Source organism: Papio anubis, chromosome 8 (genome assembly GCF_008728515.1).
Source record: "Papio anubis isolate 15944 chromosome 8, Panubis1.0, whole genome shotgun sequence".
Taxonomy (NCBI): Eukaryota; Metazoa; Chordata; class Mammalia; order Primates; family Cercopithecidae; genus Papio; species Papio anubis.
The window spans coordinates 127,216,524-127,242,031 of record NC_044983.1 but is presented as its reverse complement, the minus strand read 5'-3'; the positions used below and the strand labels follow the sequence as shown (position 1 = coordinate 127,242,031).

The following is a 25,508-nucleotide window of genomic DNA, read 5'->3' as shown; positions in this document are numbered from 1 at the left end:
ACTCAGCAGAGCTACCCAAAGACAAGAGCAATACACACACACACACACACACACACACGTATTATATATAATTCTGTATTTATACATATATACACACACACATATTATATATAAAGCCTGTAATATAGGTGTTATTTTAGCACACTATGCTACAAATGACAACTACAAGGACTTAAAAAGGTGACTACATACTTTAAAAGAAAAAGGTTTAAAACTTAAGTTTTGAAACAAAATTTGGACATTTTAGGACAAAGGCTCTCCCATGTCAAATAGACTGCACGGCCATAAGCACCACAGAGGTTCACAGGAGAGAAAACAACTTCTGGCTAAAGTGAAAAGAAGTTTTACCAAGGACATGGAACTTGAACTGGATACTGAGGACTCCCCTGAAGAACGAGTAAGACTGAACTAAAAGGAATAAACTAGAGACAGTGAAGGACAACTGTAATCAAATGGAACAACACAAGCAACACTAGGCAGGATGGCACATGGGAAAAACAAAGTGCATATTCCAGTATCCCAGAGCTTAGAAAGAAAAGTGGGAAAACATGAAAAGAGTTTGGTGACTAATTAGATATGGGGTCAAAAGAAAAGGAACAAAATAATCTTATCTTCAGAAAAGTGTTCCTTTTAAAAGGATTTTAATCCATTAGAGGAGTATTTTATTACACGATTCTTTCCACATATAATCGTAAACCTTCTCTCCTTTCATTCTCAATTTCACTACTTGATTTTAATTCCTAGGCACATAAACCTTATGGAAAAAGAGGACAACAAAGCAATAAATGGAATTAAAGCTCCAATTCTGTTTTAAAAGATGGTCTTCTCCTTACATTGCAATACTTTGCTCTATAATAGGCATAACACAGACAAAACTCTTGTACACTTCTCCAAACAATTCTGGGAAACTGTAGAAAAAAATAAAACAGCACCTTTTTTTCCTGAGGCAACTAACTGGTTTATACACTGTATCTGATTTTTTCCCACTATTACAATTTTTAAGGTAAAAAGTTTTAATTTTAGACATTATCCTACTTATTAGTAGTCAAGTTACAGACTTACATTTAGATTTAACTTTACTATATTTTATCATATTTATTGGAAAAAAATTAAATATTACTCAGCAGAGTTACGCAAAGACTAGAGCAATAAAATACAGAGTAATCCCGGCTTTTGGAAAATATTATTCTGAGAGATTTCATTGGAAAAGCTTCTAGAACCATCATTTGAAAAAAAAAAACAACACAAATATTAAAATCAGATAATATAATTCCCTTTTCATTTCATCTGATCCTGGCTTAGTTTGCAAAATAGGAAACAACCCAATGGATGAAAGAGAAACCAGAGCTGCAACCAGGAGAGAAAAGTACTCATACCTCTACCCCACCACTGTACAACACTGCATGGTTCATCCCTATTTTCAAGACCATATCCCTGGACCCTGCATGTCACAGACCATCTTCAATGTGCTCAGCTGGCAGAGTCTTGGCAAGGAGACTATACCGCCTCAGTGTCCCAATCTATAGAGGTAAGTAATCAGATGATGCAAAAATAAAAACTGAAACAGTATGTGATTCCCTTTTGTAATACATAAAAGATTAACTAATGTCTTCTACAATGTCAGTAGTACTCTCAGAATTAAAAACAGAACATTTTCATTGTTGTAATTTTTTTTTAAAAAGATGTAAGCAGTGACTTTCTTCTTTAATGCAAACCATGGTACTATTACATTGAAATTTACTTTGCATAATTAATATGTTTTTGAGGACGGTAGTAATTACGTAGCGGTCTAAGATAAACGTTAGGGATCATGATTAGGAGGGAGAAAAACAGAGGAAAGGCATAAGGCAAATCAGACTATCCACAATTTATAATAGAACTGAGAGTGAATTTACAATAGTACTAAGCACTAACATGTTCTAAGAGTCCTACTAAAATGCAGTCTAACAAAAGCACTTGTTGGCAAAAATAAAGTGTTTCCCTATATTTGTAGGGAAAACAGCTGGCAAAGTCATTATGGAGACAGTTTCCATTTCTAGAGTGCATTTCAACCAATCAATCAATATCTTTGGAGCTTTCTATAGGAAATTACTTCCATGTCTCAGAGAAAATCTTGGTAAATACACAAAGTAACAAAGCTAGCCATGTATAGTAGTATTTTACCTTAAAAACGGAGATCTGTGTTTCTGGTAACAGCTTCCTTTAATACTAAGAGCACAAAAGAAACTGAACTTACAGCTTCCCTTTTATTAGCCTATTTATAAGCTAAATATTTCCTGTAAAGGACTTTTAACAACCTGAACAAATATTCATGAAACACCAAGGAGCACTGTTAAATTGTCTTTTTGAAAACTGCCTTTGTTATATCAATGCTTGAACATAAGCTAATGACCCAGGAACTGTCACTCATTTCTAAACCACTTTAAAAGAACAAATTATTTTGAGACAACTAAAACTTTCTGTAATTCAAAAATACTATTAAGGTAAATTAAAAATTCCCCTCCCATCATGGCCCTCATGCACACTCATGTTCATTCGGCAGCCACTGCCCTAGAAAACCACTTCCCTTGTAAAACAATGTAGAGAATTTAGCATATGACTTTTTTTTCTTGTGTACCTCAGGTGTTTGGGAAACTGTCTTTATCTAAGTCATGCAATAGGTAAGTTATAATATAGACTGCACCTCATAATATCATCTTATATATTATAATAACTGAATCATAAACAGCACTATAAAGAATCAGGAGACCAAATGAGTGAGAAAAAAGACTTCACAGGAGATGCTGATGTGATAAAGACCTATCACTGGCAACAGGGAGCTGGTATTTGTGACTAAGACCACTAGAATTTCCCTATTATTTTCAAATGCTGCCACCAGACCTCATTGGGGAGTAGATTTTTTAAGTAATTTGTATAAATGAATACTTGGCAGACTCACATCAGAAATAAATCAGGACTAAATGGTCTTTAAAATCCTAAGCCAAGTATTTCAAGTTCAGTAAAGGAAAAGTGAAATTATCATGATCAAATTTTCCACGTTTTTCTAAAACATGAACAGACCTTTGAAATTTTCTCTTTTCTTGAGATTGTGCTAGTATGTTTCTCTGTATTTCACTCCATTGTGTTCTTAAAATTATCAGTCCTTGGGATTTATTTTACATGCAATGACTAGAGAACAGGTTACACCTTTGGATAAACTATTCTATTCACCTGTTCCTGTCTTCCCTCGAGAAGACTTCTGCTATAAGAGAGGAAAAGTGACTGATTTTACTCATGAGTCTGGAAAAAGGAACCTAGTAGGCTCTAAAACGTAAGCATCAAATCTATATCTGCACCATCTGCACAATATACAGATAAGATACATGGACTTTAAAGAATGCTCCAGTAATGAGGAAACATCAGAAAAAGAAATTAGGAACATTTTAAAATGCAAGTAAAAAGGAAAACATGATTTTATAATAAAGTTACCATGTACATCTTTCCCCTCTGTGAAAGAAAATTGCAACCTTGGAAATGTGAAGTCCTCTCTAATATATTAGACTAAAATATTAATCATTTTATAAGTTGCAATTAATTATAGTCAAAATGCTATAATAAAAAGTGAAAACACCATTTGACTCCCACACTTAAAATACATAGAAAGTTTAAACTGATTATCATAAAAACTAGCTGGACATGGTGGCACACACTCATAGGCTCAGTTACTCGGGAGGCTAAGGAAGGATGTACCTGAGCCCAGGGGATTGAGGATGCAGTGAGCTATGATCATGCCACTGCACTCCAACCTGAGCAACAGAGCAAGATCCTGTCTCAAAAAAAAACCCTCCAAAATTTTTTAAAAAAAATAACTTACAGGTGTGTTTCTTGAGCTATAAATAAATTTTGGCAGTCAGTAGACATATATCTTAAAATGTAATTTTTAGTATCTGGCACCACACATTTTGCATCACTGTGCCACAATAAAGCTTTGACTACACAAAATAATAAGATACAAATTTTTTTTTTTATTTCTTCAATTTCATCATTTTTGATGTGGTTCTTGTGTTTAAAATGTGCTACTTTTACACCCCCCCCAAAAAAATACTTCAGTCTGTTAATTTTAACTATATAGTACATCATAGACATTTACAAAGAAATTTGAAATCACAGATAATACAAACGGTTTTTTTAAAGTCACCATAATACATTCTGAAACTGTGACTAATATACTGCATTTCTTGATCAATGAATTAGCCTTTGAGACAGCAATTCACATTAATATTTGAAGTATATTGTTTATAATTTTTATAACATGAAGCTAATAATATACATTTTTTTCTAGTCTTACAACACAAGAAAGCTAATAATCAACTATAACCCTATAATAGATTTTAACTATTTTATTCATTGACTACTCTGGTTTTAGTCTTGACAGTGTGATTACTGACCTTGCTGCATTTATTTTAAAACTCAAAATATATATATATATATATATAAAATAAAATAAAATTAAAATTAAATAATCTAGCCACAATGAATACCAACATCAGCCTGGCATATTCATTACTGTATATACTACTGTTCTGTTTTAGGCCTTAGCAAAATTTGGGACGAGGATAATTATTTTAACAACTGTGAAGGAAAACACAGGATCAAGGACAAAGTACAGGAAGGCGATCTTTCTACTAAAACCCAATTTAAGGCAACTTTATCTAAAAGCACTCACTAGGCCGGGCGCGGTGGCTCAAGCCTGTAATCCCAGCACTTTGGGAGGCCGAGACGGGCGGATCACGAGGTCAGGAGATCGAGACCATCCTGGCTAGCACGGTGAAACCCCGTCTCTACTAAAAAATACAAAAAACTAGCCGGGCGAGGTGGCGGGCGCCTGTAGTCCCAGCTACTCGGGAGGCTGAGGCAGGAGAATGGCGTAAACCGGGGAGGCAGAGCTTGCAGTGAGCTGAGATCCGGCCACTGCACTCCCACCTGGGCGACAGAGCGAGACTCCATCTCAAAAAAAAAAAAAAGCACTCACTATACTTAATATAGCATAAAGACTTATCTTTTAAAAATTATAATCAGGTCTTCAGGGAGAGAAGACCTTATTAAAAAAAAATTACTTCCCTCTGCCACAGGAAACATATTACTTATTAAGAACTTCCTCATTCAGATTTTTGCAGAAGCCAATATATTTGTATCATTTTTATACTTCTGTGTTTTCATATTTAATGTCCTCAAATCAAATCAAGATATTTCTTCATAATAATTTTTATATAGTTCTCTGGATGCTCTTCATCACATATTATTGATTGGAAATGGAGCGCAATGCATTACCTGCCTGCAAGAGCTAAATTTACTGATAATTGAAGGACGCTTTGCCCCACTTCATAGATTCTGCAAAAATGAACTGCTGTTGAATTTGACTAACTGCACAGATTGTGGTGTATTTGAAGGCTACTAAGTACAATTTATAATGCATAACAAAAATCTTCATTATTTTAGTTACAAAATGCTTAGCACAGGACATATCACATAATAAATGTTAAAGTATCAGGTATTACTCAGATATTTAAAGGACATCATGTGAAAAAGGGACTAGTCTGTGATATCCTCAAAGGACAGAACCTGGATGTAAATATATTCCTGAGACTCAAACCAGAGGTCAGACTAAGGAATCTCTCTAAGGTTTATTCTCTCAAGCACATGACATTCCAACTCAAATGCAAACAAACATTAACTAATTTTTGTTGAAAGTAGTATATAAGGTACTGTGGAAGATAAAGAAAAAAACCGTAATGCAAAATATTATTTAACAAGAACGTACATGCTTGAAAGAGTAAAAGGATCTACCTATAAACTATATAAATAAGATATAAGACAAATGAGAAAAATCGAAGTCTAGAAAAGCTTCTTAGAGGATGTAAAAGATGAGCTCAGCCAAGCATGAACATGAAATGAGTAGAACAGATTATTTCTTAGAGACCAGAAGATGAAAAGACTTTTCTGAGTTGGACTGATTAGGACAAGTTTCTCCTTTCAAGAAACCTGAGCTTTGAGTTAGCCTTTGAAGAAAGGAAGAAAACGAACACAGGGAACAGGGTATTCTAGAAAGGCTGAGGGAAACAGGATGTTCTGCTGTAATAAAATGACTAGCCCAGCTGAACTGCAGATTTAGCTCTGGAGCCTAGAGAAGAAGAAACAGAAAGATAAATTAGCAGTAGCTGTACAAGCATATATGATAACATATACTTCTCTCTCCTCAAAACTTTAGACAACCTTGTACATACATGGATGTTAAGCTTGGACTTTGTAGGCACTGTAAACAACTCAAAATGTTAGAGTAGGGCAGTAGCATGATGAAAACACTGTAATTATGTGATTAGTCTTTTCACGTGTCAAAGGATAAAAAATTACTTTGTGAAAAAATTAAAGATAATTATATCAATAACTATGAAGAAAAATGCAGAGTCAAGGACAAAGTACAGTAAGGAGATCTTTCTATTAAAAATCTCTTTTAAGACAACTTTACCTAAAAGGATTTACTATACTTAATACAGCATAAAGAGTAAACTTTATAAAATATAACCAGCTTTTCAGATTTCTGTTGAAATTGCCTTCATCTGTTTAATTAGATATTTATTAATGTCATTTCTGAGTATATAAAAATACTGAAGGGGGTATGCAGAAATAATTCCTTTGGCATAAAATGCTAATAATCATACTTTGGTAATAAATGATCTCTACACTGGTCCTTAGTGTTCATGAGAAACAATCTAATAAGCATTCATTTTATGACCTAAGAAGTATCTGTACAGCAGGTCTTAGCAAGATACAGCAATTACATTAAGTCCCTGATACTTAGTTTAGCACAAGCTAAATGTCAAAAATGCCAATCACAGTGCTGTGGGTTTTTAAATTTTAATTGCTTAAAAAAAGAGGAAACTAAATCTACTAATGCCAATTTCAAATTGCTTCATTCATCTTCACTTAGTTCTGTTACCGCTTCTTTGTAAGCCAAAGGACACTGCTTCCTACTGAAAGCTGAAGAGAGAGATGTTTTGGCAAGAAGCAGTTCTTCTCAGTGCGCACTGGCAAATGAGGTTAAGCAGGAGATTGTGACTCAGCTAATGCTGGTTCCCAACTTTTCTCATTTTAATATTTTGATATGTTCCTTCCGAATTAACTTGCCATTCAGGTGACAAGAAAGCCTCCTGAAGTTCTTGGTAAATAAAACACTTTATACTAAAACGAGATGAATGTTTAAAGTTCAAACCTAGACTCAGAATAACAACGTTTTATTCTTCCTAAGAAGCATCTGAATGTGGCATTTCCAATTTGTCAAAAAAAAAAAAAAAAAAAGAAAAAGAAACAACCCTGACATTTTCCCAGATGCCTTTTAAAAGGCCATGAAGTTTATAGAGCAAAATGAACACATTAGAAAAAAATGAGAACAAAACATTTTATTATATGTCACACAAATATTGAGAATGGAAAAGGTAATTAATATCCACAATTAGACAATTTAAAAGATAGTTCCTTCAGTGCATACCCACGAAAACTCAAATCACTTATTTTAAAAAGCATACATGATCAATAGCCTATTTTCGCTTTATACACACACGCCAACATATTTTAAACAGTAAAGTCACGTAATACTTTGTCAAAATAACGATCTCCCCAATTTATTTATGTTTCATTGACAGGCCGGTCTTGGAGGTGAACCTATGCAAAATCTCTACCTTTTCAGCCTTACTTCCCAATAAAGCATAACATTTTTCACAGCAAAAGCTGTGAATACGCTTTCAAATCAAGTCTCAAACATTTTCATTCCAATGCATTTGCTCATATCATTCATTCTGTGGAGAATATTGTTGTCTCAACAGAAAGTGGTATTAGTAATAAGTATTCAGTAGTAAGTCAATATGCATTCCAATTACAAAAAAGTTCCTGGAGATAAAATCTGTTATAAGTCATAAAATAGGAAGTTCAATAATTTTAAATACAACTTATGATACTGAGTTGGTAAAGCAAACAAGAAACCAAAAACAACCTAAGAATTTCCAACAAACTGTTGGAACAGAAGGACAAAGAGTGAAAACATGAAGCATGATTATGTACCTGGAAAACCAAGGCAACAGGTTAACATACAGGAAAGTGGGAGAGTTCTCAGTTGTCACACTCAAGTACATTAATGTGTGGGAACAAGGCTGTCCATTTACTAGTCAGAACAACTGGAGAATTTAAGAGAGAAATTAAGAGTAAATGTGATTTTAAGAAGCAATGGACAAGTGTTGTGGGTTGAATTATGTTCCCCCAAAAATATGTTTAAGTCCTAACCCCAGTAAAGGCTGAATTTACCTTATTAAAAATGCTTGAGACAGGAAGTGTTTCAGAATTTTTATTTATTTTTTTATTTAAGGGTACTTGCAAAATACATACTAGTTGAGCAACCCTAATCAAAAAATCTGACATTCAAATTGCTCCAAAGTGCATTTCTTTTGAGAGCTCAAAAAGGAGCTGAAAAGTTTCAAATTTGGGGGCATTTTAGATTTTCAGGTTAGGAATATTCAACCTATACCTGCCATTGTGACTTTATTTGGATATGGGGTCTTTGCAGATATAATCAAGATGAGGTCATACTAGATTAGGGTAAGCCCTAAATCCAGTGACTGGTATCCTTATATAAGAAAAAGAAAGATATGGATACACACCAGAAGGCTGCATGAAGACAGCGGAAGAGATTGGAATTATTTTGCACAAGCCAATGAATTCCAAGGACTACAGTAAATAGCAGAAACTGGAAAAGGCAAAAAAGTACTCTTCCCCAGAGCCTTCAGGAGCGTGATCCTGCCCGAATCTTGATTTTGGATTTCTGGACTCCAGAACTGTGAGAGAAAAATATTCTGTTATCTTAAGCCACCCAGTTTGTGCTACCTTGTTATGGTAGCCCTAGAAAACTAATACACGTAAGATTTCACACAACATGTACACCAGTAAATTCTATATTTAGTATATATGTACCATTCCTGAAACCAGTTTAAATGCCAAAATGACTTTAAGTCAGCCTCCAGAGAATTCAACTCCTTCCTTGATACTTCAGTCACTCAAACTCAAACATTCCTCCCTCATCTCAATAGTAACATACAAAGTAACTAAGACAAGGAAATAAGGAATTTTTGTTCAATTATACCAATTTTTTTCAAGTGCTACATATACTTCACTTAAGTTTAGGTAAATGAATGTCTGGTCTCAGTAAAAGAAAAAAGATTATACCATTAATTTACATCAAAGTTTAATAAATAAGCACAATTTAAAAAATGAAAATGTTGGAAGTAAAAGTCTGTTTCATTTTCACGTCTGATATATATCTGTTATGGATTATATTGTGTCCCTTCAAAATTCATATGTGAAAGTCATAATTTCCAGTGCCTCAGAAAGTGACCATATCTAGAGGGGGGGGGGGGTCTTTATAGTAACAATCAAGTTAGGATAAGGCCATTGGGGTAGGTCCTAATCCAGTACGACAAGTATTCTTATAAAAAGGAGAAATTTAGAGACAGACACACCTAGAGTCAGAACTCCAGGTAGATGGCTATCTAAAAGTCAGGAAGATGCCTGGAACAGATCCTTCCTTCACAGCCCTCACAAAGAATCCACCCTGCCAACACCTTGATTTCAGAGGTCTACCCTCCAGAACAGTGAGACAATAAATATCTGTTGTATAAATCATCCAGTTAGTTGCACTTTGTTACAGCATTTCAGCAAACTTATACACCAAATTCTAATCCAAGTGTTTTTCAAAGGCACAAAATCTGGCTTCATGGATATTGTGCAAATACAGTGGGAAACCAGAAGACTTAACCAAATGGCAACAAGATCCAATCTACTCCAGGAATTCCCTGCTCCTATCTATCCCTCATCTACCAGTCTGATTCTTTCAAAATGTATTTAGCAAATATTTGAGCCTCCACTAAATTCTAGGTTTGGTCTTATTTAATCCTCAGAATGACCCTATGAGGTAGGTATTGATATTTAGACTTTACGAATAGAGAATCAGAAAGACAATAATATCCCCAAGACCATACAATGAGAAGCATGGAGCACAGACCTCTTTAAGGGCCTCTAAGCCTGTACTCTCAACACTTTATACACTATACTGCCTTTCTGAGAAAGTTCTTTTCAAAAAAAATCTGAACTGTCTACTTTGGAGACTAAAGCAACGTAGTCAAAACATTGTGCAGCTGCCAAAAAATTATACAATTACTGCCACTGCTCTCCAGAGGTACAAAACTTAAATCAGATGGTAGAGAATGAGGAAGTGACACCCTGCTTGAGAATCTGTCATATTACAAAACTTCCCACTTCTAGAAGTTATCTTCTTTTCCTATCATAGGTTACTCTGAGCTAAAAAATGTCCCTAAGAATACAAGAACATGTGAGAAAGAAAAAAGAAGCTTTTATGCCGTTAGAGGGTCCACATAAGAAGTTCCTGGTAAACTCCCCGCATACCAAGACCACAAGCAAGAGCTACAGGGAGGACTCTGCTGTCCTTGCTACAGGCACATCTTAGGAAAAAGGGGAGAGAACGTTTTTAGTTTACAAACTCAACAGCCAAATGGCCATGGCTGTTTAGGGTCTAGAATGTCTTAAAGCTTTTCCACCCACAGTGCACTGTGCACTGAAGTTTCAGCTTACAATAACAAAGCACTCCGGTACAAGTATCACAAAACTGACAAGGAAAATAATGGAAATATTTTTACATAACCTTTTACAAAATTCTAGCAGTAAATCCATCCCCAAGCAAAATCCAGTTTTAAAGCTAAGGCCAATTTTTATTTTGTAAAACTACGGTGAGAATCCCCTGTTGTACTGTAACTTCAGCATGCAGAAAAGTCCATTTACACTTTCCCGCACAGATTAAAATGCTTCTCACTACAGTAATCTGATACTGGAAGCTTTCAGGTTTTTAAACTTAAATATCATATATATATAAAATCCAGAAATAAATGTATCTTCCTTACAATTAAAAGGTTAAAAAGAACGGGGATTTCAGAGACTTTCGTTTTCACAAGTCTCCTAATACTTAGAAAAGTGTGAGTCCTAATGAACCAAAATCTAGGGAGAAGAAAAGGTGGAGCATCTGAAAATTCACATTTGTTAAAAGTAACTGTCCAGGTGATTTCCCAGGGATTTTGTTTAACGTAAAAATCAAGTATCTCCATATCCTTAAAACAGGTAATTTTTTTTTTTTTTTTTTTTGAGATGGAGTCTTGCTCTGTTGCCCAGGCTGGAGGGCGATCTCCGCTCACTGCAAGCTCTGCCTCCCGGGCTCAGGCCATTCTCCTGCCTCAGCCTCCCAAGTAGCTGGGACTATAGGCATCTGCCACCACGCCCAGCTAATTTTTTGTATTTTTAGTAGAGACGGGGTTTCACTGTTTAGCCAGGATGGTCTCTATTTCCTGACCTCATGATCTGCCTGCCTTGACCTCCCAAAGTGCTGGGATTACAGGCGTGAGCCACCGCGCCCAGCTAAACAGGTAAATTTTATGATATGCAAATTATATATCAATAAAGCTTTTTTAAAAAATCATTCATTTCCTTCTGTATACTTGCAGTGACCTTAATATGCATTAGTAATACTAAGGTCACAGTTTAAAATTCTACTAGCCTGTTGTCCAAAATGAAAAGCTGAATATGGAGGGAAAAAAAGATAGATTTGGGGCTCTCCGCAGATTTTTAGCTAAGCTTTTAGAAAAAAGAATCACTGACAAAGGACAGCTTAAACAAAGTAAGACACCACTGTTTAGAAAAACCCCTAAATCAAAAAATATTAGTTTGCTACCATTATGAGCATAAAGAATCTATCACAGGCCATGACTAGGATCTTTCTTAGCTAACCAAGTTGGTTTGAGTTACTTCTATTAAAAGTCCTCTAAATAATTCACAAATAGGATATGAGTTATCTCAGGCAAAATTTAAAACAGCTTTAAAACCCTAACTACATAAATTTTTTTAAAAAAATTATTTCCTCATTAGTCACAGAGCAACAAAAGTGTTAAATCTGTAGGAGTGTTTGTAACTTCCAAAATTATTTTTAGAGGAAATACATTTAATATACCAACAGCATTGATTCTTCTTATAGATTCCATAACACCCACAGCATCTATGCCATATGTTAGAGATTTTCATTTGAACTGAGATGATTACATTTTCTGATTAAACAGTAACTGAAAAGATAAGTAGCAGTCTAATTACATATCTAAATAAAATATATATTTTAAGTGATTTCTCTATCCAACATTTGAAGATAGCAACACATAACACAGGATTTGCTGAGCAGGACTAGTTAAGTAAAATATTCAATTAAAAAATTATTCTACTAATGTAAACATTCAAAGTTCCATGCCTGATATATTCTCTCCAATCTTCCAACTAAAACCAAGAAACCCCAAACATTTTATACTCACTCTATACATTAAATTACAACAACACAAAGTCAAAAGCCTAAGACTTCTTTAAATTTTTAACCTATTCTTTTTTTTTTTTTTTGAGACAGAGTCTCACTCTGTCACCCAGGCTGTAGTGCAGTGGTGTGATTTCGGCTCACTGCAACCTCCACCTTCTGGGTTCATGTAATTCTCCTGCTTCAGCCTCCTGAGTAGCTGGAATTACAGGCACACGCCACCACACCCAGTTAATTTTTGCATTTTTAGTAGAGACCGGGTTTCACCATGTTGGTCAGGCTTGTCTCAACTTCTTGACCTTGTGATCTGCCCACCTTTGCCTTCCAAAGTGCTGGGATTACAGAAGTGAGCCACTGCACCAGGCTCCTATTCTTTTAATTTATTACAAACACACAGTGTGGTCACAACACAAACAAGGTATTTTTATGTTAATCACATGCCTCTAAGAAGAAAATCAAATCTTTTCTAATCAATATTCTTAAATGGCTCATAAATCAAAACCTGATGCTACCCTAAGAATTCAATGTATTATCAACTGACAAAATTACCTCAAGTTCAAACATAAGGGTTACTACTACTGATGCATTGGAAAAAAAAAACCAAACCAACCAGTTTTTCTGTTGCATTATACACAAAGAATCTGGAAATCTGTATATATTTGTAGAATTCATTTTATTACTGAAACTATAAAAATAAACTTAATTTACTCTTACAAATTAAAAGAATCAATAGAAAATTACCTCTATGCAAATACTTAAAAGTGTTTAGCAGGGTTGAATTACTGTGCAATTTTAGATGAAAAAATTAAGAATGGTTGAAACAACTGCCAATTTTGGCAAAAGCAAAGCATCCAAACCACACTATTATATTCAATCCTCTCTAATCTTCTCTGAACCACTGTACAAAATACTTTTAAAATTGTTCATCCCTTAATCAGCAGGTTGCTGTACTCTATCAGGACAGGCTGAACAATATTTCTATATTGCTGAAAAAAGAGAATAGAGCCTGTTTACTGTGTCAGACCAAGTAGATACCCAGAAATCAATGGATGGGGAGGAAAGGAGAACAGTATTCGCTGTATAAGGGGAAAGAAATCTTACTGAAAACTCCAAGAGCTGAGTGATACTCTCAGGTGACAGCTCAAGTCTCTAATGTCCCTCAGTTCCTTGTGTGAATAAAGCAGTTTCCCAGCAACTCTGCGTAAGCATTACATCTGCTACCTGCAAATCATTCAGTTGTTTCACAAATATACATTATTATGATTCTCAAGATGGCAAGGGGTTGATAAATTACTAACAGTTTAGTTCTATATTATTTATTTTAGCTTACATATGTGGAGCCACCCTAATTTCTACTTGCAAACTGCACAATTTACAGTTTACATCCTCTCACCCAATTATAATTTGACAATCACCTCCCCCAGCTAGGAAGCTGTGAAAAGATAGTTAAGGCCAGACGTATAGGACAGAACTGCCATGGATGAGACACAACAATTGTTCTTAAGTCCTAAAGCTTAAAAAAGATTGTTTCATAAATTACCTTTATTGTCATCGTAGCAGATCAAACTGTAAGAGACTGTCCAGTGTTTCTGTTTCTTGCTACACTGGAATATTCAAATGCTACTAAAAATAAGTGTGAGTCACTTGAGTCTTGCATAACTCTCATCCTGCAAACATTTGTTGCAATGGTATTTGTTTAAAAAATGACCCACCTGCTCCCTCTTCGGTTCCTGTGCCTCACTCCATCTTGAAATAAGCATGCTCCTTAAGAGTTTGCCCTCAGCTTCTTTGGCCTCTATACAACCTATCCTTTTGTAATTTTATGCACTATCATTCCTACAAACATAACCTGAATGTCTTTAAGGCACTATACTCATCATATCCTAAAATGGACTCATCTTCCATCTCAATTTCCCCAAACTGCTCCGCCTCCAAAAAGTCCCTGTAGCAAACCAGAACCATTCACCCATATGATAAAGCCAGAAACCTGAGTAAATCCTTACTCCCCTTTCTCCCTCAATCCTTTGATCCAAATAATCCTATCAACTGTATTTCCTCAAAAGTGTAAACATTTGTTCACTGCAGTCCTTCCTACAACCACCATCCAAGTCCAAACCCCACCAATTAGACTACTGTATTTTAATAACCTCTAACTGCTCTCCCTCCAGCCTCACTTACATGTTTATATAGCAACCTGTGTTTCTTTTTTTAGTAACATCTATTACATTTCTTTGATTCACTCTATAAACATACATTGAATGTGTGCCATGGTCCAGACACTATACCAAAACTACAAACACAGCAGTAAAGGAAAGAAACCACAGGCCCTCTAAAGCTCTCTGTCTCATCAGTGTAACTACATGCTGCGCACCTTTCTTCCCCATCAGACCAAGCTCCATGAGGGCAGGGATGACGTCCTTGTTGGTGTCCATATGTCCTGTATGAGGATACCACTGTATCCTCAGTGTCCAGCATAATAAATGACACACAGTATTCAATAAACATGTGAATAAAAGACAAAATTACCACGCGCATGTGTGCACACATACACAGCCTTAAATTCTTCACCTTCCCTAGCACTACTGTCTCATTACACTGCTTAACGGTTATTTCCACCTGCATAACTGATCTCAAACATTTTCCCCAAACCAGCATTTCTCCTTTGACCACTGTATCTGTAGCATACTTTAAGGTACTCGGGTTTAGAAAGCTGTTCTCCACTCATCTTCCCCTTGCTCTCTTCTTCCAATCAGAGGTGCAGTCTCTCCCCTGGGCCCCCAATGGCACCATTCTAATCGTGCTTCCCATTCTCTGTGTTACAGCAATTTATACCCTTCTATAAATAAGGTAAACTTGTTGAAGCTAGGGACGGCTTCATTCACTTCTATATTCTCCAGCCAGCATTGCCTTACAAGTGTAGGCCCAAAAATATTTGCTAAGAGAAATCCAATAGGAAAACAAGAAAAACTGAAAGAACATTTGTGAATCTAGGAACATATTGACAGTACCTATGACTGAAATGGCTGCAAGAAGAGACTATAAAATCTCCAATCTTGGAGAGCATGAGAGCAAAACAGGTGAGGCACTATCAGCTAAATAGCTTTTATTTTTGCCTCTAGGTTCCCGAGCTACTGATTATAAAACAGCTTAAATTCTTGTCAGAGGGCATATTCTAATGTCTAATACTATAAACCTCAAACTTTTTAAAAGTAGCCAACATTATTTCCCTACTGAAACCAAATGCAGAATGTCACAATAAAAGAGATAAAAATAAAGCTGCTTAACTATTCACAACAGCAAAGACATGGAATCAACCTAAATACCTATCAATGACAGACTGGGTAAAGAAAATATGGTGTATATATACCATGGAATACTATGCAGCCACAATAAAGAAGATCATATCTTTTGTGGAAGCAGATGGAGCTGGAGGCTATTATCATTAGCAAACTAACACAGGAACAGAAAACCAAACACCACGTTCTTATTTATAAGTGGGAGCCAAATGATGACAACTCATGGACACAAAGAAGGGAACAATGGACACTGGGGCCTACTTGAGGGTGGCGAGTGGGAAAAGGGAGAGGAGCAGAAAAAATAACTACTGGGTGCTAGGCTTAGTACCTGGGTGCAATAATATTACCACAATATAATAATATTACAACAATCCCCTGTGACATGAGTTTACCTATTAACTAACCTGTAAATGTGCCCATGAACCTAAAATAAAAGTTAAAAAAAAAAAAAATAGAGCTGCTCCAGCTGACGCCGGTCAGATAGAGAGGGCCACCTGCACAGTCTTGTCGGGATCCTTCCCATACAACAGCCCTTATTATGATTTGTGGAAGAAATCTTGGAAATCTGGCTCTAAAGGCAGTTCAAGTTTCCCTTGGGCCACCCTCACTGACTGTATGCATCAATGTGGGTCAAGAGCAACATGGAATCCTCAGGAACCAACAATGAGGATGCTGTGCCAGGGGAAGGAGCTTCTATATAGGTATTAGAGATAGAACTGTCCTGAGGCAGATACCCCCATTATTGGAAGACCAAACAAAGAAGCAAGATGGAACTAAGGGAAAAGGGGTCATGACAAGTCACTTAAGTCTGCTTCCAATTTGAGTTGTGAAATGAAAAGTAATCGGACCTCTGAAATCCACATACTCCAGCCCAGCTAAGAAAACAGGAGAAGCCATAGGGACTTAGAGCCAGAATCTTAGGTGTTATATACATTTGCCCAGAGTGTCCTCCCCGCTATAGATGCCCTTCCAGAGCCAGCTGCAGCAGATGGTGGGATGATAATGCAAGAACTGATAACCTGCTGATTCCAACAACATGTTCATAAAGCATTTCCACCTCTAAAGCATAGTTACGCAAATTCTATTGTATCTAAATATCCGTAGGAGATATAATCTTCTCCATTTAGTGGGTTAAAAAGCTAATAAAATTATTTTTAATTAAGTTAATAAAACAATCTAAGTCAGATGTCATAAATGGGCCATTCCTTTAGCCTGGCACAGTACCTTCTGCAAAGTTTACGAGATTCCAGGAATTGACAATGCCAATCTTGGACACCTTACATTTCACTCGGCTCATCAGGAGTGAAATTCATTTAAAGTTAACTGTAACCACAGCAAGGGAACTTGGTAGTTAATTGCCAAGACAGCTGTTCAAAAACACCAATTAAATAGCGGGGATGTGAAGAGCACTTAGCATTATCCAGAAAACTACTGCAGCAGAAAGACCCTGGAGTTCAGGTAATAACAGTAAAAAGGTACAGGAATAACTCACCAACTAAGAATAAAAACAAAAGTAGCATTTAGGAGGACAGAATTCCTCTTAAAGACCACAAAGCAACAGCTTAATGCCTAATTTAAGAATACAGAAAACTCTTGATTCAGAAGTAAAATTAAAAAAAAAAACAAAAACAAAAACCTGACTAGTGTTTCCTTCCTCCATAAAAATTAGAATCACACTATCTAATAACACCTAAAGTCAAAGAGCAAGAAATACATATGCAAAAGGGAGAAGACGATACTCTACATGGAAAGAAGAAAAATACTAGTTCCTGTTTGCTTTAGAATATACTTGAGAGCTGCCTCATTTCAAGAGCTGAATAAACCTGGCAAATACACATGATGAGAGAATTTTGACAAGTCTGACATATTAATGATAGGAGGAATTGCCAACATTCATTTCGTGATCATACTCCCCTAGAACTGTATTCAATTCAACTCTACAACACAAGATCATTAAAAAAAAAACAGAAAAAAATAAAACCAAGTCGCCCCTACAAACTGAACCTCTACATCATGACTCATCTCAACCTTTCAGGTTTTCATGATTTAAACCACCACTTAAGAAGGCAGAAATTATTTCCTCTTCCTTTAAAAAAAAAAAAAATACAAGTGATAAGAAAAAAGCCCCATTCCTATTCCTGAACAATATAATCCACCAGTGACTGCTCAAAGTCGTTCACAGATTTTTACATGACAGCAATCAGGCAGCTAATGCACTGTTTTCCTAACCCACTATGGTCAAAACTACTAGACCGGTAACTCAAAGTTCTTTTCTACAGGCTAAAGAAAAACCAGTTCAATGCAGCATTTTAACATGTCATTTCAAGGTTTTGGAAAAAAACTATAAAAAGTTTTATAAAATGTTGAATTATAAAAATGTTGAAAAAATTAGTTAAGCTGTAAAAACATCTTAAGAATCTTCTTCTCTGCTTGTAGAATGCTAACTGTAGAAGGAAAACACAAATTATAGGAAGAAAAAGGATAGATCCCCTAAGTGAAATTATTGTGTCAATGGTTTAAGAATTATTTGAGTATTTGATAATATATTGCTATATTGCTTTCCAAAAATGCTGTACCAATTTAAACTTCTGCCTTTTCTACTGTACTTCACTGCCTCTGCATGTTATTGTTTTTTGGTAATCTAAGAGACCAAAAATACATTCTAACCACTTCGTAGTATTCGTAGTATTTTGCTTTCAGATTTGTACAAATGCTGTAAATAATAACTTTTTTCCTATTTGATATTAATTTTGAATCCTTCTTCATACTGTCAGCCATGGTTTCTATCATGCTTATCTCCCACCCCTTCCATGTGCCATTCTGGTTATAGGAAGCACGTAGCTGTGAGCACACCCACCCAGGATTCAGATGAGCTGGGTGCTAGTACCACACTATTACCTAGCTGAATGACACAGTTAACCTATTGCTGGGCCTCAGAAAACATACTCCAAACTGAAGGCCTCAAAACCAAGTTTTTCTCTGATCTTCTCCTGCCTTCCTGTCTCTCAGTCCCATTTTCTCCCAAGGCTAGCTACAGAAACCAGAATCACTCTTTCCCAAAGTGGGTTACAAAAACCAGAATCCTTTTTCCCCAAACCCAGTCATAAAACTGAAAAATATTACTATAACTTTCCCTTGGTCTTTCTGTGTAAAAACTGATCATAAAGAAATTACCTGACCTATCTTGTTTGACTGTGGGTCACAAGACCCCAAGCCAGACAGGGTCCTGCTCCATACTCAGAAGAAAGGAATGCATGCTCAGAGAATGCAAGAAAAATCTAGATGGGCCTTGCTGAGTTTCCCCACTCAGTCTGTTAACATTAGATCATACGTATTTTGGCCAATATGTCCATACTTTGTTGAACCTAAGCATAAAAATGGGCATTTTCCCCTGTATCTTTGGGTCTTCACTCTGAAGGCTCCCGTGCATACATACATTACATAAATTTGTATGCCTTTTCTCCAATTAATCTGCCTTCTGTCAGTTGATTTTTCAGTGAACCTTCAGAGGGCAAAAGGGAACTTTTCCCTTGGCCTCAAAATTACTTTGGTTTCACTTTCCCCTTAATGATTGGATAAAACGGCCTTTTAAGTTCAAATTCTATTCAATTTCATTTTTCCGTCTCTTAAAGTTCCTTCTCTGGTGATCCTGCAATTCTTAAACTAACTCTCTTCATAGATATCAATTTTAGAAAAGCCTTACTGAATATCCATCTATATATTATATAATACTTTAAAGATTTCAGTAGGCTAACAGAGAAGGTAAGAAAAAACAAGATAATGTTAAAAGGTTAGGGGGAAAACAGACAAAAAAGTAGAAAAAAGACATACTTATATTGGCATCATATATTTGGCAAATGCTATTCTTCCACAATCTCAGTTAGGGTCCTTTTCTCAGAGAACTGCCACTGTGGTGATTCACTTCATTTTTCCATCTTAGTATGCCTTTGAATTTCTTCAAATTATATGCAAAACTTTGGGCAAGAATCTGCATTTTTCTGGGGAAGAATAATCATGGCTTTCATCAGATTCTCAAAAGGGTTCATTTAGCAAAAAAACTGAAGACTCCTTAACCTAGACAAACGACTCATGTCCTATCTTCCGGTCCACTCTTTCTTCTCGGAAGCAGTTGGGGGCCATATTGGGGTTTTCTGTGCCCTCCTCTTTATTTCTAAGACTGTCTGGGACTCCTTTCCTTCAATGGTACCAATAAAAACCTCTCTACTCTCACTATAGGATGAAGATTCATTCACTGCAATCCATCCCACCACAACAGACACACTGCAAATGATAACTGGATCATTCCACACCAGAGTTGAGCCACGTAATGAGTAAAATGTGGTTTCATCCTAAAAATCAGTATCTTATTTGACCCATGAAAAAAGGGCCTCTGCCCTGCAAAACACAGAGGACTGTCTCTCCTTTTACAGGGGTGTGTGGGGGTGGGACAGTGCATGCGGTAGTGATAACTGAAAATCACTGCCCTAGAAAACCAGAGAATGTCTGGGCGCGGTGGCTCACGCCTGTAATCCCAGCACTTCGGGAGGCTGAGGCGTGCAGACTGCCTGAGCTCAGGAGTTCAAGACCATGCTGGGCAACATGGCGAAACCCCATCTCTACTCAAATACAAAACAATTAGCCAGGCGTGGTGGCACACACCTGTAGTCCCAGCTATTCAGGAGGCTGAGGCAGGAGAATAGCTTGAGCCCAGAAGGCGGAGGTTGCAGTGAGCCGAGATCGCACCACTGCACTCCAGCTTGGTCTAGAGTGAGACTCCATCTCAAAACACCAGAGAAAGATGGCTGCAGCTGTTTTTGCTTCAAGTTTCCCATTCCATGACACCTAAAGTTGGAGTCTAAGCAGACTGAGTTCCCCAGAAAGCTGGGCTTCCTTCCATCTTCCATCTGTCCAGCTACTCAGCTAGTATAGTTCTGGGAGGTGCTTAGAACTACCTAACTAGAAATCCTGAGATGGAAAACTACAGTACCAAAGGAGGGAACCTGCTCACCCTGGCTTCCTGAAGGAAACTGACAGTCAATCCCAGGTCAAGGTCCGGCAAGACTCTGCTGTACCCCAACAGACTGCTACTGACTGGATCAAGCCTACAAGCTGCTTGGACCTCTGCACTGAGAAGGCAATGTCTGTGGAGCAGTCTGGGGACCCTGCATGGGAAAGCAGGTCAGGCTGTGGGCATAGTATGGTCTGTAACATTTAAATATTTAAACTAGTGGTTCTCAACCAGGAACAATTTTGTCCCCCAGAGGACATTTGGCAATGTCTAGAGACACTGTTGGTTGTCACAAGCTTGGGGCAGGAAGGTTACTCCTGGCTTCCAGTTGGTAGAGGCCAAGGATGCTGTTAAATGTCCTACAGTGCATAGGACAGCCCCTGAAACCCCTAAACCTGTCCCAGACATCAATAGTGTAAAGACTGAAAACCCCTGATTTAAACTATGATTTGCAGACCTCCATTTGTATTCTTGTCGCAGACCTCAAATATGGTACAGACAGGCCTGCAAAGAACACAATCACAAACTATATATATATATTTTTTCCTTTTTAGAGACAGGTCTTACTCTGTTGCCCAGGCTGGAGTACAGTGGTGAGATCATAGCTCATTGCAGCCTCAGCCTCCTCGGCTCAAACAATCCTCCTGCCTCAGCCTCCAAGTAGCTAGGACTACAGGTATGTAACACCATACCTGACTAACTTTTCATTTTTCTGTAGAGGCAGGGTCTATGTTGCCCAGGTTGGTCTAGAACTCTTGGCCAAAAGCAATCCTCTTTTCTTGGCCTCCCAAAGCACTGGGGTCACAGGCGTGAGCCACTGCGCCTCGCCAAATTATAAAACTTTTATAACACTATCTTTATGGGAAAAAAAAAAAAAAGTTCCAGTTATGGTATCCAGAGAATAACTTATCTGACTCCAGTTACAATTCAATCCATTCTACACATAGGCCAGAAGGGTGTGGGGGAGCAAGGCGGATGAAGAGAGGTTGGTTAATAGGTAAATCATACAGTTAGATGGAGTAAGTTCTAACGTCTGATAACAGAGGAGGATGACTATAGTTAACAACAATGTACTGTATATTTCAAAGTAGCTAGAAGAGAGGACTTGAAATGTTCCCAACACACAGAAACGATAAACACTCAAAGTGATGGATACCCTAAATACCCTGACCTGATTATTACACACTGTATGAATATAACAAAATATCACATGTACCCTACCCCATAAATGTGAAAATATTATGTATCAATTTAAAAATTTTTTAAAGATTCAATTATTAATTTATTCAACATTTACCAAGCACCTATTATATAACCAGGCACAGTGTTAAGCAAAAGTAACAGTGTTAAACTGATGGGATCCCATTCAACTCCTGCCTGGCTCAGAGCACTACAGTATGAAAAAAGAGCTGGGACTTAGAGGTCAGACCCATCTAGTTGCAATCCCAGCTCTACCACTTACTGTCATTAGGAATGTTACTTACCTTTTCTGAACTTCAATCTCTCTATCTTCTAAAACAGGTCAAATAGGGCCTCCCTCAAAGTGCAAGAGTTAAATAAGATAAATCAGGTAAAGCACAAAGCATACTGCCTACCATACAATCAGTATTCAATAATTACTTCCTATTACTAATAGCAAACTGTAAGTCTTCATAAAGCAATCAAGAAGTTGGAAACTGCTACTAAGCCTATAAAAAGCCACTATAACTGCGATTGTGAGAGCACAGAAACCCCTCAAATGGCCAGGAGCGGTGGCTCACGCCTGTAATCCCAGCACTTTGGGAGGCCAAGGCAGGGAGATCACGAGGTCAGGAGATTGAGACCATCCTGGCTAACATGGTGAAACCCCATCTCTACTAAAAACACAAAAAATTAGCCAGGCGTGGTGGCACATGCCTGTAGTCCCAGCTACTTGGGAGGCTGAGGCAGGAGAATGGCTTGAACCCGGGATTTGGAGGTTGCAGTGAGCAGAGATCGTGTCACTGTACTCCAGCCTGGGCGACAGAGCAAGACTCCGTCTTAAAAAAACCAAAAACCTCAAATTCTGGCTTTCTCTTTCTCCAGCATTATCTCCTACTACCTATATAATCTTTAATGCAGCTCCATGTCCCCATGAGTGGGGACAGACTGAAAGATGAGATCTGGGCAGCAAACAGGGCAGTGGCAAGCCAAAGGTCACTGCAAAAAAGAAAATTCATCAGCTACAGCTCTGGCAGGACACACAGGTGGTGGACAGAAGAAGGGAGGAAGGAAGGAGATGGGAGGGGAAGGGAGAAGGAAGCAAGGGGACGATGAGGAAAGGGGGGAAGAGGGGAAAAAAAGGAGAGAAAGAATGAGAATATGAATGAACACAAAAGGCTAATAATCCAGTAATATGAAAGCGTAGGCCAAGTTTGCATGTAATGTGTCTCTAAAAGGAAAACACTTCAGTCAGCACTTTTACAATTCATTCTGCATTTCTTTCATAAAAATGAATTTAAAAATAAGTTAAATATCATCAGCGTCATCAAAAGAAAAACAAATATGGAGTAACCATATTATTACTATAGCCTGAGAAATTTGCCTAGACATCAACGTCAGTACCTAAACAAGAAAAGAAAGCATTCAACACACATAATCACTCAAAGTATAGTTTAACAGCAAACAACATTTGAGAGTTTTGGTTTTCCCTAGAAAATATAGAATAAATTCTCATATAATATAAAAGAGCACATTTTACTGGACCTGTTTTGAAGCAAGTTATCTGTGAACTCAGGAGCTACTTTCACATAAGGAGTTTACTAAAAGTTTAAGTTTGTGTCTATGTAAACAAGAATCTACTTAGCATACCAGTGGGATCCACAGCTTTTCCCAAGATTTCTGTCACAGGATGGAAGCAAAGGCATTCTTGTAAGTTCACGGAATGATTTAAATTTTGACCAAGCTTACATTTGTCTTAATGTAACGCAAGGGGAAAAAAAGGCTAAACTATCATCAATTTAGTGCTAGAGAAAAATTAATGTTACTATGCTCGCTGTGGTTACTGATTATAGGGTCCAGTTCTGTGTTCAAGTCATGGTTTTACTCCATGGAAACTCACAGAAGGCTCAGCTTACCGATACACAAAATAAAATGATTAAGAAGCTTTAACAGTCCTTCCAACTCACATTCCGATTCAGAGTTTGAAAATCTTTAAAAGAGAATGCTTCTTAATGGTCCTTTGAATGGAGAATGAAATAAAGGCCTCTAGAAAAATGACGTGTCAAATTATAGGTTTACAGGTTTGAAATAGCATTCAGTGACATAGTCTTGAAATCTGTGCCTAAGGATTGTTTCAGACTACAGGCTTGTAACACGACCACAAAATTGTTTCTGAGTCCTGGCAGTTTCCTGTCAGGCATCCTTCCAGGTGGTTGCTTTCTCAGAGAGTCTATGGATCTCCAAAATAATTCCAGTGAAGTGGCTGTTAATATTCATGAGATATATCATTGCTTAGCCAGTGGGGTTACTGCATGCTCCACTGGATTCCAGTTATTAACAACAGTTTCGACGAGTACCAATATTCCAAATAAGCAACAAAATAGCTAAAGTAGAATAATTCTATGACTTACAGCAAGGGTTGCTCTCAGAATTGGAGAGTCTGAGAGACCACAGTGACCACCTCCAACCCTTTGATTTTAATTAAAACTCTTATGGATTAACTGGCCTGGGCTTATCACTGAGCCTCTCAACCATTTAACATTAAAACAACCAATCAAACAAAAACACTTAGCTTATCTGAGCATAGTTTTCCTCCTAAGAGCTGTGAACTTCCTTCTAAATTCCCTCAGAGAATAACAACTGTGCCATCTCTGTGTTGGATATATATTCTACAGACAGAATTTCAAAGAGATATTATTGTCCACTGCACTATCCCAGCAATTCTGGCAGCTGTGACAGCCAAAGAAGAGAAAAGGCAAATATGAACACTATGCACCTCACACGGGTACCCCCAGTCAATCAATCCACAGCACACTTCTATTCAGTCATAAAAAATGTACCATGACAAATATTAACAATGACAGATAAAGCAAACATTAAACTTGTCTTCCAGTCAGGGTGTGAAATCTGCATTTTTAACTATGCAAACTCCACCATGGCCCATCCTAAAATCATTTTGCAGAGTAAACTAAACATTTCAAAAGAAACAAGTTTACTATATCCACTCTATGAAGCTAGATAACCCTAGAACATAACTAAAAATTTTATTTCACAGGATAATTTTGGCATGTTACCAATAAATTCTACTCGAAGCCTCAACTTTCAATAGGTGCTTACCTCCTCCCCTTTGGTTTCTCAGAAAATAAAAGATTAGCATAGCGCTAGTCTCAAATATTCACTGAATGACGTGAACATGAATTTAGAAGTAATAAACCGGCAATAACAATGAAGATGATTGTAAATGATATTCTTCCAGCCAAAAGGAATAAAACAAATATAAACTGGACATATTTACTGGATACGAAGTCCAAGAACGTGAGTTAAGGACACACAGTGGTGTGTCAAGAAAACAAAATCCACAGTACCCACGTATGTATGAGGAGTTAAAAGTAATCTCTGCATTAGGACTAAAGATCTGCCACAGGAAAATCTTTAAATCTCAAGAAAATATTTAAATATCTTTGGTATCAATTTAAATTTAACATCCTTAAATATCAAGAAAACATCAATCTTTCTAATATCAAGAAATAACTCATCTTTTCCCACCGCTAGACGAAAAGGGCATTTGAGACTGACCTGGAAATTC

At 37.0% G+C, this 25,508-nt stretch overlaps 1 protein-coding gene and 1 long non-coding RNA gene across 12 annotated transcripts in view; one reads left to right on the top strand and one right to left on the bottom strand.

Moving 5' to 3' along the window:
- The window catches only part of LOC103887144, a 53,085-nt gene extending 32,994 nt beyond the window's left edge, over nucleotides 1-20,091 (top strand). The window contains exons 2-3 of the long non-coding RNA XR_001905918.3: nucleotides 1,303-1,528; nucleotides 19,972-20,091. This is a non-coding gene — a long non-coding RNA (uncharacterized LOC103887144). The remainder of the gene's footprint in view (nucleotides 1-1,302; nucleotides 1,529-19,971) is intronic.
- EFR3A (EFR3 homolog A) overlaps nucleotides 1-25,508 on the bottom strand; it is a 101,582-nt gene that overhangs the window by 74,845 nt on the left and 1,229 nt on the right. For 3 of the 11 annotated variants that reach the window (XM_017962323.3, XM_021942630.2, XM_017962322.3), the window contains exon 1: nucleotides 13,980-14,153. The exons of 4 other annotated variants lie outside the window; for them this stretch is intronic. Coding sequence is in view for 2 of the 7 variants with exons in the window: in XM_021942627.2 (XP_021798319.1) it covers nucleotides 8,688-8,700 (13 nt within the window). In the remaining 5 variants the exon portion in view is untranslated. Of the gene's footprint in view, nucleotides 1-8,687; nucleotides 10,923-13,979; nucleotides 14,154-25,508 lie in introns of those variants that run through there. 4 more of the 11 variants (XR_002524022.2, XR_001905917.3, XM_021942627.2 and 1 more) reach the window with 4 other exon arrangements.